Genomic DNA, 18555 nt, shown 5'->3' on the forward strand with positions numbered 1-18555 from the left:
GAAGATATTATCAGCTATTGTATACCTTCCTATATCATCAGAATTCACAACATTCGATTAAGAATACGGATATTGTTCACGTTCTATTAGGGCGGCACATGACGAGCGTAAAATGTGGAACTTTCCTTTCAAGGCTGTTAATACTAAACCCCGTGGTATATACACCCTGCGAAGACAACACTTGCCTCCTGATATTGGAGTGCAAAATTTTTCCGCATCTGCACTCCCTTCATCCGCATCCGCGAATGCTTATCCGCGGATATTGTAAATATTTAACTTCAGTATGCTACACCCAAGGTACGGAAACGGATAGATCTGTTAACATAATACACCAAGCCACAATCCCCATAGTCCCAGGTTTATGAGAGATTTTCTCTTACGACAACTACCGATGTATTGACCATTGTTCCTTCCTTCCATTAGATGCGGGCAGGAGCCAGTTAGGCTTAGGTCAGATTCACGGTTTTATGGTCTCAAGGCTCTTTATATATCATCATTCCCGCATACCACTGTCAAGGGTCGCCAAACCACGAGCTAAAATAAAGTATACACGAGTGAAAATCAATGAACTTCATTATTTAGAAATTAACAGCAAATTTTCCGCACTGCTATACAGTTTGTATCCGCCAAGACACTAACTTCGCAGATATCCGCATCCGTGACGGGCTCTATCCGTAGCATATGTGATAAACAGGGGCCGGATGTTGATGACCTATGAAATCACTGAAAAGTCCTTCAAATTTATGGGAAAGCACTATAAAATAAGTTTAAATCGACTGTAACAGATTTGACCAAACTGAATACTGGTGACTGTTTAGCAACGGTTTTACAAGTAACATACCCCTATTCACCGGGTGAATTGGCCGTGCGGTTAGGGGCACGCAGCTATGAGCTGCATCTGGGAGATAGTGGGTTCGAGCCCCACTGACGTCAGCCCTGAAGATGGTTTTCCGTGGTTCCCCATTTTCACACCAGGCAAATTAATTAAATCTACAGCCAATTCCTTCCCACTCGTAAGCCTTTCCTATCCCATCGTCGCCATAAGACCTGTCTGTGTCGGTGCGACCTAAAGCAAGTTGTAAAAAAGGTATACCCCTGTTCTATTCACTGCACAGCTTTTGTTTTTACATAAATAATGATCCCTTAATTTACTTGGAAGTCTATATATAAATATTGACATAATGACTTCATGGATGTAGTGCTAACACTTTATCACCGAAGAACCTCGGAATACTTCAGTTTTTTGCACTCGTTACAGTTTCAGATGTTTTTCTTGTGCAATATGGTGCTGTACAACAAACTTCCTTTCCGCACTCACTTTAACACTGCAAAATTTATTAAAATACGCCTGCCCAGTATTTCCACGTCTCCCGAAATTTCAGGAGACCTCCCGATTTTCTTGCAGCACACCAAAAAACGAAAAAACAAACAATCTCCCGAAATTTCTTCTAATCCAGATTCAAGGAAAATGAATGATAATGAATAATGGTGCATAACATATTTGTGCCGAATAACTCTTTCCTCGTCTCACTGCGTGGCCTGTTATCGATAACATCACTCGTAAGGTACTTCCCCAGATTAATCTTAGGCTCGAATTACGTAATCCCTCTCTTATACAACACAAAACTCACGCTTGACTGCATCATTCGATGGGAAATCACCGACCCGCATATAGAATAGAAAATATGCATCCTTCTATGATTTCAAAGTTGGCGGACAATTTCTACGCTTGATAAATAACTATATCTATAAGAAGAGAAGAAGAAGAAGAAACATAGAGGGGCAGAGTGTACAGGTGCATGAAATGGTATACTTTTCTCATAATAACTTCAAATGACTATTGCATTCTTTAATTTAGTTATAACATTACAGTGCTCGACAAATTACTGCAATTTTCATTAAAACTCCCGATTTCTTTACGTAAAATCTACCAATTTTTTATTTGTAGATCTGGTGCACTGCCCCTGCCTGTTTTAAACACGTATCTTCCAAATTAATTCACTAGCTGAATTAAACATACACTTTGTGATGGTTTCACTTTTGGCGTTTTTCTTGCACAGAACTACTTGGTGGGGACAATACTGTACTTGTTTCTAATCCCTTTTCGTTTCCATTCGTTCTTGGCCTTGAGGTACGCGGGCTTGAACGTTTGACTGTAGGGGCAGGTGCGAAAGCTGGTGCATTCCTCGGGCTTGAGACACGTTAGAAAATACTCTTTCCTACGTATCAGAGTTCTGTAGTGTGTTCCTACACATATCTTGGACACACAATACTCGCAGGTATAGATCCCTTCTTAGTTACAATAACTGCAGATCAGTTCGTTTGGTCATGCAAGATATTATAATAAAAATGTTATTTTTATGCTGTCATTTGTGGACTATTATCAGTCTAAGAAAAAAGAATACATGCATAAATTAGATAAACATTTTAAAATCTAAAAATTCTCACAATGCTGTATAATAACCTAAAACCTTTTTGAAAGTTGAAATAATGGCTGATCATCCGAAATCGGCAAAAATGCAAACGAATGAAAAATAGAAACGCGCAATTATCGTCTATTATATCGAAGAATGGATTGCTATACTACGAGCAACGTCCTAATGCAAAGGGGAAAAAGTATGACATTTCAACAACATCCGTCCCTAGTGATAACATCCTCGTTACTTAGCTTCCATGACCGGGTCAGACTGAGGCCTCTCATGTAAGATAAGTCTTCAGTCTCAACAGACTGAGTGAAACCTGTTCCAGACCTCAGTCCAGGACAAGCCGGGAACTGAACGCGGGGCTCTGGGTAAGAGGCAGGCAAGTTTCTCCCAGCCCACGACCTGTTAACAGTGTTGTAATGTACAGTAATCACTCGTCAGTGGATATTGCAACTCGATTGAAATAACAGTATCTCTTGGGCGGAAATGATGTAATTTGTGAAAACAAAATCATCATCATCATCATCATCATCATCATCATCTTCTCCTTCTTCTTCTTCTTCTTCTTTCCCATTGTGCCGGTAGGCGTCGGGACATTTCAGCCAGTAACTAAAGATTTTCTGTCGTGCGCCTTTCTCTGAACCTCACCAAGGGTCTTCCCTCGCTTCCTGATCAGTCCCAAGATGTATTCCTCCCATTCAATCCGTGGCCTCCCTCGTTTTGTTCTTCCTGTTGCTCTGGCTCGCCACACCTGCTTCGCTTTCCTTTCATCTTCCATTCTGTCTAGGTGATCATTCCAGCCCAATGACCTCTATTATTGGCTCCTGCTGAAGCTCATCTCTCACTGTGGTATTTCTAATATGGTCTCTCCGAGTTTTCTCGGCAACTTTCCGCAAATATCTCAGTGGGAAACCAAACGTCCCTCCAGTTTTTTATGCACTATCCAACTCTCTGCACCACACAGGAGGGTTGGTAGGTACACGGCAGGTACACCCGCATTTTTGTGTTTCTAATAATTTCTTTCTTCCCTATGATTGTGTTGTTTCTCCCATAGTAAACTTGATTAGTTTTTCTAATTTTGTTGTTTATTTCTGCTCGAATTTTCCATCCTCTCTAAAAATGGTGCCCAGATACTCAATTTGTTCTACTTGCTCTGTGGTATAAGTGGAGAGTTCGGCGGCCGCCAAGGCCGCAGGCACAGCGCAGAGGCCTCCACTGCCACCACCGCCACCGGCCGTCCGCAGAGGCCTCCTCCTCCCGCGGGAAATTTGAATTTTGGCGCGAGATTTAAATTTGCAAACAAAGCCACGTGTTTTTTGACAACTGTCAAGCTGCTTTCTTTAAACAGCAACGCATCGCTAACCTCAGTGCTGCCTTCTTGACGGGCCTAAACCTCAGTGCTGTCATCTTTACGGCACTAAACCTTACTAGCGCGAGATTTGAATTTGTAAACAAAGCCACGTGCTTTTTTGACAGCCACGTGCTTTCTTGACAGCTGTCATCCGCCAACTTGCATCGCTAACCTTAGTGCTGCCCTCATTATGATACAAAACCTTATCGTGGTGGTGGTGGGTAATTTAAAATCCACATGCTTTTTTGACAGCTGCCATCCGCCATCTTGCATCGCTAACCTCAGTGCTGCTATCTTAACGGCACAAAACCTCAAGAACAACGCATCGCTAACCTCAGTGCTGCCGTCTTTACGGTACTAAACCTTATCGTGGTGGTGGTGGGCAATTTAAAATCCACGTGCTTTTTTGACAGCTATCATCCGCCATCTTTTATCGCAAACCTCAGTGCTGCACTCTTTAGCTACTACCTTTGAAATGTGATGGCGGCAATTTGAAAAATTCCACATGCTTTTTGACAGCAGCCATCTTTAATCAACAGAGCATCGTGCTCCCTTCTTTAGCTATGACCTTTGAAATGTGGTGGCAGCAATTTGAAAAATTCTATGTGCCTTTTTGACAAGCTGCCATCTTTAATCAGCAGAGCACCGTGCTGCTATCTTTAATAACCACCTTTGAAATGTGGTGACGGGCAACTTCCACGTGCTTTTTTTTACAGCTGTCATCCGCCATCTTGCATCGCTTACCTCAGTGCTGCTATCTTTACAGAACTGCGGGTAATTTGAAAAAATCCACGCGCTTTTTGATAGCTGTCATCCACCATCTTGCATCGCTTACCTTAGTGCTGCTATCTTTACCGTACTAAACCTTATTGTGGTGGTGGTGGGAAATTTAAAATCTACATGCTTTTTTGACAGCTGACATCTTTAATCAAGAGAGCACCGTGTTGCTATCTTTACAGTACTGCGGGCAATTCGAAAAATTCCATCAGCTGTCATCCGCCATCTTCAATTAACAAACCACCGTGCTGCTATCTTTAGCTACATACATTTAACATGTGGTGGAGGCAATTTGAAATTCTATCCAGCTGCCATCTTTAATCAACAGAGCACCGTGCGGCTATCCTTAGCTATTACTTTTGAATTGTGGTGGCGGATAATTTGAAAACAAAAATCCGTTAGCTGTCATCATTAAACAGTAAAACTTTAATACATTTGCAAACCTAACCTCTCATCTACCATCTTGAAGGAGACTATCCTTACTTTACAACAAGATGCCCCTCCCGAAGCTAATTACAACTTAGAGGTTACCACACAAGACGGCGGCGGCTGTTATAGACTCCTCCTCCTCCTCTGTCAAGGCATAGCTTTATCGATTATGTATTGCTAAGGCGTGACTGTGCAGCGATAACATGATTGTGCATGTTCAGACTTGCGGATTACAAAAGAAACAAAACATGACTAAAATCGAACGCTGTACTTGATGTTGTTAACTTCAACATGTGATTAGAACATTGATTGATGTGTTGAGAACACTAAATAAGTGATCAAGACTAGAATCGAACACTGTACTCGATACAACATGTGTTTAGAACATGTCAGGGGGTACCTTTGTTCCAAGAAGATAAGATTGAAACACAACAAGATTAGAATTGAACACTGTACTCATTGTTGTTAACTTCAACATGTGATTAGAACAATGATTGGTGTGTTCAAAACACGAAATAAGTGATCAAGACTAGAATCGAACACTGTACTCGATACAATATGTGTTTAGAACATGTCAGGGGATACCGTTGTTCTAAGAAAATCAGATTGAAACATAACAAGACTAGAATTGAACACTGCACTCGATGTTGTTAAATTCAACATGTGATCAGAACATTGATTGATGTGTTCAAAACACTAAATAAGTGATCAAGACTAGCATCGAACATTGTACTCGATACAACAGAGGATACCTTTGTTCTAAGAAGATTAGATTGAAACATAACAAGACCAGAATCGAACCCTGTACTCGATGTCGTTAAACTCAACATGTGATCAGAACATTGACTGATGTGTTCTGAACACTACATAAGTGATTAAGACTAGAATCGAACACTGTACTTGATACAACATATGTTTACAACATGTTAGGGGATACCTTTGTTCTAAGAAGATCAGATTGAAACATAACAAGACTAGAATCGAACACTGTACTCGATGTTGTTAACTTCAACATGTGTTCAGAACATTTTTTGATGTGTTCAGATTTTAGTCATGTTATGTTTCTTTTGTAATCCGCAAGTCTAAACATGCACAATCATGTTATCGCTGCACAGTCACGCCTTAGCTATGCATAATCGATAAAGATATGCCTTGACAGTGGAGGAGGAGGTAGAGGAGGCTATAACAGCCGCCGCCGTCTTGTGTGGTAACCTCTAAGTAGTAATTAGCTTCGGGAGGGGCATCTTGTTGTAAAGTAAGGATAGTTTCCTTCAAGATGGTAGATGAGAGGTTAGGTTCGCAAATGCATTGAAGTTTTACTGCTTAATGATGACAGCTAAAGGAATTTTTTTCAAATTATCCGCCACCACAATTCAAAAGTAGTAGCTAAAGATAGCAGCACGGTGCTCTGTTGATTAAAGATGGCAGCTGGATAGAATTTCAAATTGCCGCCACCACATATTAAATGTATGTAGCTAAGGATAGCAGTACGGATGCTTTGTTAATTAAAGATGGCGGATGACAGCTGATGGAATTTTTCAAATTGTCCGCAGTACTGTAAAGATAGCAACACGGTGCTCTCTTGATTAAAGATGTCAGCTGTCAAAAAAGCATGTAGATTTTAAATTTCCCACCATCACCACAATAAGGGTTAGTACGGTAAAGATAGCAGCACTAAGGTAAGCGATGCAAGATGGTGGATGACAGCTATCAAAAAGCACGTGGATTTTTCAAATTACCCGCAGTTCCTTAAAGATAGCAGAACTGAGGTAAGCGATGCAAGATAGCGGATGACAGCTGTCAAAAACACGTAGAATTTTTCAAAATATCCACCACCACATTTCAAAGGTAGTAGTTAAAGAGGGCAGCACTGAGGTTTGCGATGCAAGATGGAAGATGACAGCTGTCAAAAGTACGTGGATTTTAAATTACCCGCAGTACCGTAAAGATAGCTTCATTAAGGTTGTGGAATTCCTCAAATTGTCTGCCACCACGTTTCAAAGGTAAGTAGCCAAAGAGGGCAGCACTAAGGTTAGCGATCTAAGATGGCGGATGACAGCTGTCAAAAAAGTACGTGGAAGTTGCCCGTCACCACATTTCAAAGGTGGTTATTAAAGATAGCAGCACGGTGTTCTGCTGATTAAAGATGGCCGCTTGTCAAAAAAGCACATAGAATTTTTCAAATTGCCGCCACCACATTTCAAAGGTCGTAGCTAAAGATGGCAGCACGATGCTCTGTTGATTAAAGATGGCTGCTGTCAAAAAGCATGTGGAATTTTTCAAACTGCCGCCACCACATTTCTAAGGTAGTAGCTAAAGAGTGCATCACTGAGGTTTGCGATGAAAGATGGCGGATGACAGCTGTCAAAAAAGCATGTGGATTTTAAATTGCCCACCACCACCACGATAAGGTTTAGTACCATAAAGAGAGCAGCACTGAGGTTAGCGATGCGTTGTTCTTGAGGTTGTGTGCCGTTAAGATAGCAGCACTGAGGTTAGCGATGCAAGATGCGGATGGCAGCTGTCAAAAAGCATGTGGATTTTAAATTACCCACCACCACCACGATAAGGTTTTGTACCATAAAGAGGGCAGCACCGAGGTTAGCGATGCAAGATGGTGGATGACAGCTGTCAAAAAAGCACGTGGCTGTCAAAGAAGCACGTGGCTTTGTTTACAAATTCAAATCTCGCGCTAGTAAGGTTTAGTGCCGTAAAGATGACAGCACTGAGGTTTAGGCCGTCAAGAAGGCAGCACTGAGGTTAGCAATGCGTTGTTGTTTAAAGATAGCCGCTTGACAGCTGTCAAAAGCACATGGCTTTGTTTACGAATTCAAATTTCCCGCGGGAGGAGGAGGCCTCTGCGGACGGCCGGTGGCGGTGGTGGCGGTGGAGGCCTCTGCAGTGGGCCTGCGGCGGTGGTGGCCCCAGAAATCTCCACGTATACTACTTTGCTCAATACCGTCATTGTTCCACTTGGTCTGAAGCTGTACTTTTTCTCCTTTGGTGAACTGCATGACCTTGGTTTTGCTCGCATTCATTTCTATCCCACGGTCCTGGACGGCATAAGCCCATTCAGAAAGAGCTTGTTGGAGATCCTCCTCTTTCCCAGCCAAAATCAGAATGTCGTCTGGATAGACCAAGGAAAACAAAATCAGAAAGGAAAATAATTTACGTAATCTGTGGTAGTATTTGACATAGAATATACTGTGCCTTTCATATTTCATATTAAAAGTCCAAGGACATGGCGGATATACGATGGTGTTACAAACAGGCCATGTGGAATTCAATGTTATGGATAAGTTTAATAAGAGATCTTTGAAGTTATAGCACAATCTACTTAGAAACTAATTATTTAGAAGCTATGTGGGGAATTTTCGTCGTAATTCAAAGAAACGGCAAAATATGAACGGATAATTCATGTGTATAAATATACTGTACTAGATCATTTGGTATTTTGTTGGAAAGAATGGGATTGTTAGACGTCAGTTTTCGCACGACTCGCGTAGTACAAGCCGGTTTGAGATATTGCTCGCGGACATTAACTTCAGGAGACGAAGTAAAAGAGATTAATTCAACTCTCAAGCTTTTATCTAGAGAAATAAAGACAGCATTGTAGTTCCAAACATTTCAGTAATGAAGTCGTGATGCGAAGTTAAGATCAACGGATCGCTGCCAAAACAAGAAGCAAGATATAGATGAACATAAACGTCATCGTAGGGCCTAGGTAGGGCGGATAGAAGACACGTTGCTGTTGTACGGAAGTGTAGGCATCCTTCTTTTGGGCACCGACCGTGTCAGAAACAGCTCTTCTGTGAACGTCCACCGTGCTAAATGTAAGGGAACTGTGGTAAATTGGTCTAGGAAAATGCGCCGTTTACCATTTTTTGTTCAGACTACCCGACGTTCCTCGCAAATGAAGAGAACATCACAAAGTGTGATTGTGAAACGGGAATTACACGTGATTTCTTAACCCTCGGGACGTCGCGCGAGGCAGTGTAACGTCAGTCGTCGCGTGCGGTGGAAAAGACCGCGCAAGAGTTCCATATCGTTTTTGTATTTCAATTTGCTATTTATTTTTGTTATGTTGCTAAATTTTTCTTTACTCTCTATTTTCATCATTAAAAATACAAATAATACTTATTTACATTTAAATAGTGCTTTAAAATAATACAATTACGTTACGTTCTACTTAACACATCAAAAAACAGTGAAATGGGGTGAACACAGATTCACAGAATTCATAAAAGTAAACTGGTAAAAGGAGTATAGTGCAATGTACCGTACGAGTAATGTACAACTATCATTAAAAATATGTACAGTACAAACGTACAGCAATATAAATATGGTATACAGTCCAATAGGGGCTGCCTGGCGGAGGCGGTAAAGGCGTGCTCGGTTCGCCCGGAAGGACGTGGGCTCAAATCCCCGTCAGGAAGTCGTAAAATTTAAGAAACGATATTTCCACTTCCGGAGGTGCATATGGCCCTGAGGTTCACTCAGTCTACACCTAAAATGAGTACCAAGTTAATTCCTGGGGGCAAAGGTGCCCGGACGTAGAACTAACCACTCTACCCCATCACGTGCCGCGGTTAACAATGGTGGAAGCCTTTACCTTCCACTCTTCCAAGGGCTTTCATGGCCTGTACGGAGGTGACTTTGTCTTTGTTATACAGTAATACTACAACAGATAGAAGGGTGACAGCAATTAGACATTTACTGTTCACTAAAGGCAATTTATTGGTCATTCTTCATTATATTCATGAGCTGACTGTGTCCTTAGATAATAAAACGGTCATCTTCATTTTCTTCATCTTCTCCTAATGTCCCCATACTGCAGGCTTGACAGGTGAAGACAGTGTGCTCCCGGCATATACACAGTGAGCAGGTAGCACACGAAGTCTTCGTCTTTCTGTTTCCTTTTCCACACCATCAATCAATTTGTTTATCCTATCAACTTCTTCGGAATCCATTTTCACTCACAACACAAGTAAACAGTCAAACAATTCGTGTATACGAATAGTTGCGCGTCCAGGTTTAGAACCAAATTCAACAAACGGCAGTAGTCGCCCGCGGTCGAAAGCACCGCGCACTTACATAAACATCCACAGTGACAACAGAAGAGCAATTAGGGAGCGCTACCTGGCTATAAACACTAGAGGAAGGTTGCGGGATAGATATGGTGGAGGGAGAAATCTGTTATGTAACAATCGAAGACAGAGTAATAAAAGAAGGATGCGTGCGGTCGAAAAGACCGCGGCGCGACGTGCCGAGGGTTAAATGTTTATGAAGTGCTATACGGAAAGATATACTACCGAATGCTGAATGACTGAGCATTTATCGTACCGCGGCGGAAGGACCGCTTATTTATAAAATGAACAAACCGAAGAATCGTAGATCAATTTTTTGACTCTTGTCTTTCATCCACGAGGCAAGTATGTCCTTAACATCTTAAATGCCTCTCGAATGTTCCTTGACTTTGGATATCACTGTGATTTCCATGCGCTACTATTATCTGCTACTGTCAGAATGAAGAACTCGAGGTGTTCGAAATGTTGGAGCGTTGTTGAACTGATAAACCTGCATCTTTTGCTCACTTACTTTAAGTGCTCGCAGCACTACGAACTTGTCTCTTTCCGTAAGTGGAGTGGTGTCGGCCAAAATCGTGAATGTTTGGAACTCTTTGAAATGGGTCTAGGGTTGTTGCAGTTAACATATACATATACAGTATAATTCAAAAATAGAGAAAGCTAACCCCTTTTTTGAAAAGTAGATAAAACTACATTACTACGATACAGAAAATATACTCAAATAATATGGCAGATATAATTCGACACTCACTACTCGAAGACCATGTAGAGCATGCCCTCGGAGCTGTACGTCTCCAGTAACTCCACGATGTGCGGGTGCTTCAACATATGGCATATCGTGGCTTCGCGTTTCAAATCTGAAACAGAATTCATGGGCAAAAGTATTAGAAGTGATATCATCACAGTAATAAACAAATAAATAGGGACAGAAACAAAGGAAGGAGGATATCTTTATAGTCAACTTTTACACCAACAAGTAATATTTTCTAGAGTTCACAAGATATTTTCAAAACATACCATCGTCCACATCGATGCACTTTGCGAACATAATAAGCCGCATAAGTCTCCATGAAGCTATTAAAGTATTCACACTATATTTTTAGCTTACGATTACAATATAATATTTATACTATCCTTTACTCGTTACAAGGGAAAATCATAACAGTTCACAATGAATATGCTATTTATTTATTTTTTTATTTTTATTTTTTGCTATTTGCTTTACGTCGCACCGACACAGATATGTCTTACGGCGACAATGGGATAGGAAAGGCCTGGGAAGTGGAAGTAAGCGGCCGTGGCCTTAATTAAGGTACAGCCCCGGCATTTGCCTGGTGTGAAAATGGGAAACCACGGAAAACCATCTTCAGGGCTGCCGACAGTGGGGCTCGAACCCACTATCTCCCGATTACCGGATACTGGCCGCACTTAAGCGACTGCAGCTATCGAGCTCGGTACAATGAATATGTATTTGAACAGTAAGTAAATGGCACTGTCCACTTTTTCTGAAATTGATGTTTTGACATATATTAACTGTATTTTCTGCGCTCTTTTCTGGGGTGCAAAACACTATCTCATACGCGCAATATCAAGTAAGCTAAGCTAGCCAGCTGGAGGTAAAAGGCATCAAGTTCAGTATATTTACAAAACCAATAGAAGAAATAATCAAAATATGAGAAGATGATGTTTAAAAGTCGAAACATTATTGTTGTGTAAAAGTAGTTTTCGAAGCTTTTCGTAAAGAAAAAGAAAAGAAAACAGGCAAGTGAAACAAACACTAAAAACCATTATCTTTGCCCTGTTGTAGAACTGCATATTTGTGACATAGTGCCCTTTACTTCCGAGGCACACACACGTACGTGTGCAGGAATTTATATGCCTATACTCAGCCACTTTCCACCACCACACCTAAGGAGAGAGAGAGAACGAAGAAACTATCCTGTTCAGTAGTTCAGAGATCAAATTATTCACACCATAAAAACACACACAAAATGATGAGCTCGTGGCACGATATGTATGTGTCTCGCAGTCAGTACAATGAACTACTCTGCCATATTTATTAACTTTCCGTCCGAGTTCTCTGACTCCCATATCAGCAGTTAGCATCTTCTCAACAGAACTGGGGGGCATGAAAGCCAAGTGACATGGTCACTAGCTTCTCGTCAACGTAGACGTGGTTCGAATCCCAGCCAATGCATATGAAACTTTTAATTGAAATGTCACCTCACTGCCGTTTGGATTCCAGGTAAATATGGAGTTCCGGTGGCTACGATCACAACATCGACGCGCATAAAACTTGCTTACTTGCTTCTGCTTCAGTTACTCTGACAAAACTGAATAAAGTCAGTCGCAAACCCTTAGAAGAAGATTACATCCCGTACAATTTTTGAGTGACCTGCGAATCGAATCGAGAGTCTGTCAAAGAGAGGCTGCCCGAGAACAAGGGCTGGTTAAGAAAAAGTACAGACATCATCATATACACCACTCGAAACAAAGTCTGGTTATCGATGAAGAAGGAGAAGCTATTTAAGAGAAACAGCAAGTCACCTCGCCTGTGTACGGTTAATTTCGTGTCGAGATGTTCATTATCGAAAGTAAGAAGCACTTCGCAACACCTGTGCTCTCCACTCCGTAATGACAGCCACACTAACTAGTTCCAGAGTTTTATTGAACGACGATAAGTTAGACAAAAGTAGGCCATTATCCAAGTGATTTACTCATGGTTTGTAAGAAATAAGGGACCGGGCGAGTTGGGCGCGCGGTTAGGGGCAAGCAGCTGTGAGCTTGCATTCGGAAGATACTATGTTCGAACCCAACTATCGGCAGCCCTGATGATGGTTTTCCGTGGATTCCCATTTTCACACGTGGCAAATCCTGGGGCTGTACCTTAATTAAGCCCACGGCAGATTCCTTCCCACTCATAGCCCTTTCCTATCCCATCGTCGCCATAATATCTATCTGTACCGGTGTGACGTGAAGTGAATTGTAAAAAAAAAAAGGAATAACTTCAAACCAACAAACGAAATAAATTACCGATCTGGAGAAACAGTGAAAAAATAGAGCACCCATATTTCCTGCAGAAGTCTAATAAATGTCCCCTATTTTCTTCGGGACTGTAATACGCCTCCGAATATTAAAATATTCGTTTTCTAATTGACCTGTGTTCTATTCCCTGGGTGAGTGGAGGTATCGAATACATACACCGTATCCCCTGTCTGTCGTAAGAGACAGCTAAAATGGGCTCTCTACTTGAAAAGAGAGTTAATCACGGAGCCCCTTCTATTTACCAATGCAGGCTCCTAACATATATTTTTCCTGCACAACCAACCTTGGGCAACTCTTTTTTCCAACTCCGACGTTATTAGATTAGCGAATCCTAAGGAGTCTCTCATTTTCATACCCATCGTGGTCCATGTCTTTGTTTGGCCGATACGTTCCTTTCTTGAAGTGTTCGACCCCTCCCAGTTTTTTCCCCTCTGATTATTAGTGTTAAAGGAGGATGCTTGCTTAGTTGTACTTACTCTTAAAACAATAATCACCGCCACTACGCAGTATCAACAGCACAACCCCATAACAACTCACCTCCGATCCACTAACGTGTGGTATCAAAACAGCTGAAATATGACAAGAACACCTACCCTCTCACAACTCAGAACAACTCACTCATATATATACTGGCTAGAATTCTAGATAATTCTGTTTTCTTACAACATAGTATCAGTACAAGATACCTGCAATCCACAGATTATAGTCTAACCTAAAAATACAAAAAAAAATAGGTTAGACTATAATATTTAGGTTGCATACAACTGAGTGAATAGGGGCAGTTGTACCACACGGTATAATCTTCCAGGTATCTTGTATTGATACTATGTTGTAAGAAAGCTGAATTATCCAAGGCTTCAGTGATGAGACTCCGCAAATGAATAGGTCTCTTTGGCTCCTGCTCATAGGCCCGTTTATTAAATAACCTCAGAGGAAAATAACAGTGGAATGTGGTCTGGTGATTTAGTCGGCCATGTGACAGGATCCCCTCGTCCAATCCATCGTTCAGGATACGTCTTATGCAAGTGCTTCCGTACTGCCAATGACCAGTGTCGAGGAGCTCCATCCTGCTGCAACAACATCCTTAACCGTGTCATAAGAGGAACATTTTCCAATAACAGTGGAGGTATCGAAGAAAATGCGGATAGCGTCGTCCCGTGAGGTTTCCATTGAAGAAATATAATCCAATTATCTTGTCACCTATTATCTCGCACCACACGTTGTCACCTCATTGTACCTGAAATCGAGATCCACTTATCCAGTGAGGCTTTTCAACGCTCCAGTAATGGATGTTGTAACGATTAACAGTTCCATTGTTGTGAAATTTGGATTCGTCACTAAAGAGAATGTCAGTTAAGAAATGCGCGCCCGCTTCAACTCTTCGCAATATCCATTGCAAAAATTCTATCCGTTTTTGAAAGTCGTCCCCGTGAAGTTCCTGATGTCGTTGTTGATGGTAGGGGTGGAATTTACGGCGGTGCAATATGCGCAGTACAAACCCATGACTAATGTTCAGTTCATTTGCAATAGCCCGTGAGCTTGTATGCGTGTTGTACGCAATTGCGTTTTAAACAGCTTCTTCGTTAGTTTCAGATGTTACTGGAGCATTCCGAACGGGGAGTAATGTATAAAATGACCACGTTGCACGTAACCACCTTGCAACACATCGAAATGTATCTGCAACTGGTAGCCTTCGTTCAGGAAATCGTTCTTGATACAAGCGTCTGGCTTCCCGTAAATTCTGCCTTGCTTCCCCATAAAGTAGTACAATATTCACACAATCCTCCCGTGAATACATAATATTTGCTTTTGCGCTAACCCTATATTAGGTGTTCGCAATTGGCTGCAAAGATACGACGTGGTCTGTTATCAGCCCTACAAGTCGATCGTGCGCAGTTGCTTGGTTAAAAGGGTGTGTCATAATGTTGACAATAAGTGCAGTGCGCTTCATTTGTTGTAGGGAGAAACTAAGGCGCAACAGCCCCAAAGGGCCTTGGCCTACCAAGCGACTGCTGCTCAGCCCGAAAGCCTGCAGATTATGAGTTATCGTGGTGTCAGCATGATGAATCCTCCCGGCCATTATTCTTGGCTTTCTAGACAAGAAGTTCGTTATAGCCGTTTGCCATATGGAAGTCGCTCGTTATTAATTATTCCTTTCTTATCTACGCTTTCTCTGTAAAGATGAAAAATGGCTCTTGAGACTTAAGGAAGTTAAATACAAATGCTTTTACGCATATAATCTATATGTATGTAAGTGCCATTATATATATGTATGTATGTATGTATGTATGTATGTATGTATGTATGTATGTATGTATGTATGTATGTATGTATGTATGTATGTATGTATGTATGTATGTATGTATGTATGTATGTACGTATGTATGTATGTATGTATGTATGACATCTCGTCCTAAACCATTGGAGCGATTTCACCCAAACTTGTGACTTAGTATCAGGAGACAAATTGCGTGGGGGTAAGATACCCAGCACCCTTAGGGGCAGGGTGGGAGCGAGGGGGATTGATATAGAAAAATAATCGAAAATAGTGTCGAATCCACAGTTTTTCGAGGTCGCTGAGATGAATAGTGACATTCGTATTTGTTAAAGTCCAAGTTTAACCCCCTTTGGCATAAGGGGTTGAGAAGGGGTGGAAAATAATTTGTCCAAAATGACCGAGATACTGGATGTAGCCTGTGTATGTGAAATAAATATATATTTATAACGAACAATAATAGTGTCGAATCATTCGTTTTTGGGACTACTGGAGCGATTCTAACCAAACCTGGTACAATTATGATTTACTATCAGGAGATAAACATCATAGGGTTATGACAACTTTAGCACCCTAGGGGTAGGTGTTGAACGGGGTTTGATAAAAAAATAATCGAAAATAGAGGCACATTTATAGTTTTCTGGGGTCACTGAAATATATAGTGACACTCCGGATGTCGATTAAGTCCAAGATGAGTCCCAGTTGGCAGGCGGGTGAGAAGGAATGAAGAAGATAAAATGTACAAATGACCGAGATTATGGACGTTTGTGTGTACGTTCCAGTATAGCTGTCAACTGAACTTGGTACAAATACCCACTATCTGTAAAAATACTGTGGGAGCAAGACACCCCTAGAAGCCCTAGAGAAGGGGCGATTTAAAATTATAACTAAAAACGACCGATATTAGTGTTGAATCCATACTTTTCGGGACTACGGGAGAGATTTCAACCAAACTTGGTACACTTATTATCTACTATCAGGAGACTAACTGCGTGGAAGTATGACAACCCTAGCACAACTACGAGGAGGTGAGATAGAGAAAGAATCGAAAATAGTGTCGAATCCACACTTTTAGACGTCGCTGAGATGAATAGTGACGCTCTAGATTCTTAGAAGTCCATATCAGGCTCCTTTCGCATATGGGTGAGAAAAGGAGAAAATAAAAATTTCCAAAAAGACCGAAATATTGGACGTATGTGTGTATGTTCCAGGATAGATTTCAACCAAAATTGGCTTATAACAGGAAAAAATACCTTAGGGGTAAGAGAACACTAAGAGACCCCTAGCCCCTAAAGTAGGGGAGAAATGTAAAAATTAACCGGAAACGACCAATATTTGTGTCAAATCCATAGTTTCTGTTGTCGATGAGATCAACTGTGACACGGGTTGCCGTTTAAGATAAAGTTCAGATCCAACGGCAGTGGCGTGAGAACGGGCGAAAAAAGGAAAATGTTCAAAGTGACCGAGTTTAACGACGTGTGTGTGTATGTTCTAGCATACCTGTCAACCAGACTTGGTACACACATCACTTACTATATAGCAGAAATTACTATGGGGGTAAGATATCCCTAGCACTCAAGGGGCTAGGGTGAGTTATAAGAAACACAGAAGGGTGAAATATAAAAATAATAGACAACGACAAATATTAATGTACAGTCACAGAGGTGAATAATGACACTCCGGATGTCATGTCAGCCCCCGTCGGCATGGAGATAAGAAAAGGGTGGAAGAGAAAATGTTCAAAATGACCGAAATTACGGATGTAAGTGTGTATCTTCCAGCATAGCTTTCATAAAAAATTGGTACACATATGACTTACTAACTGAAAAAAGTACTGTTGGGGTAAAACACCCCCAGCACTCCTAGGGCAGGTGGTGAAATATAAAAATAAATGGAAATGGCTGATATTAATTGAATACATTGTTTACGAGGTCGCTGAGTTAAACTGTGACACTCTGCATGGTTAAGTCATATTTGAGCCGCAGTCAGTGTGGAGGCGGAGAAGGGGTGAAAATGAATGTGAAAATAACCGAGATTATGGATGTATTTGGGCATGTTCCAGAACAGATCTTAAGAAACTTGGTACGCATATGCTTACTATCATAAAAGAAAAATTACTATAGAGATGAAACATCACGGCCCCCGATGGGGTTGGGGATTGGAAGGGGATGAAATGAAAAAAAGGAAATAACCTATATTTCGAATCCAATGTATATCTGTCGCTGAGATTCATTGTGACCGTTCAGTCTTTGTTCAGCCTCCGCTGAGATGGAGGCCTGAGATGGGATTAAATGTAAATAGTCTAAAATGACCGAGATTAGTGTTGAATCCACTTCTTTTGGGGTCACAATGCTGAGTGGCGTCAGTCTCAATAACAGTTGAATTCTATAGCGCGATGGCTCAAAAAAGTATTGGTCTGTCGAGATATGCTATATATGAGTACGAGGAATCTAAGGGAATGATTATAAAAATTGACATATACTAGAATCCCTGATTATTTATCATCTTGTGTAACATGTACATTGTAAGAAAAACATAATTCTTCTATGTCCATATAATTAAAACAATCATTTTCACTTGCCACCAAAAATGTATTGGTCTGAATTAACATAACGCAATTTCTTTATCCTTCTTGAACGTTTCAGTATTTGGTAGGTCCTTCTTTCCTCTTTATAATCTCAGCTAACCTATTTGACATCGATCGTACCAAGGTTTCCGTAGTTTTCTGTGGTATGTTATTAAGTTCGGTGAGTAAGGCTTCTTTCAGGTCAGCTTTGTTTGATATTGCATGCTTTCTCACGTTTTGCTCCAAATAGTGTCACAAATTCTCGATGTGGTTGATGTCAGGAGATTGTGGTGGAGTTTCCATCCAACGCGGTGTATTATATAACAGCCATAGCTTCGTCTTCAGGGCTGTGTGTTTGGGGTCGTTATCTTGAGTAAACGTATACTTTGCTGAGAGTCCCATTTTTGTACACTTGATGGAATATGTCTTGAGGATGTTAATTTACGCTTTGTGATCCATAGTCCCTTCAATAAAGGCTAATTCACCTACACCATTCGCAATCATGCAACCCCACACCATCAGGGAACCACCTCCATGTTTCACAGTAGCTGTCAGGTTCTTCTCTTCAAGTTCAGAATTTGTCTTCCTCCATATAGTCACTC

At 41.1% G+C, this 18555-nt stretch overlaps 1 protein-coding gene across 1 annotated transcript in view; it reads right to left on the minus strand.

Moving 5' to 3' along the window:
- The window catches only part of LOC136859346 (peripheral plasma membrane protein CASK), an 842635-nt gene that overhangs the window by 477161 nt on the left and 346919 nt on the right, over positions 1-18555 (minus strand). The window contains exon 3 of the mRNA XM_067138692.2: positions 10819-10924. Coding sequence (XP_066994793.2) covers positions 10819-10924 — 106 coding nt within the window. The remainder of the gene's footprint in view (positions 1-10818; positions 10925-18555) is intronic.

This window comes from Anabrus simplex, chromosome 1 (assembly GCF_040414725.1).
Source record: "Anabrus simplex isolate iqAnaSimp1 chromosome 1, ASM4041472v1, whole genome shotgun sequence".
In the NCBI taxonomy this organism is placed as follows: domain Eukaryota; kingdom Metazoa; phylum Arthropoda; class Insecta; order Orthoptera; family Tettigoniidae; genus Anabrus; species Anabrus simplex.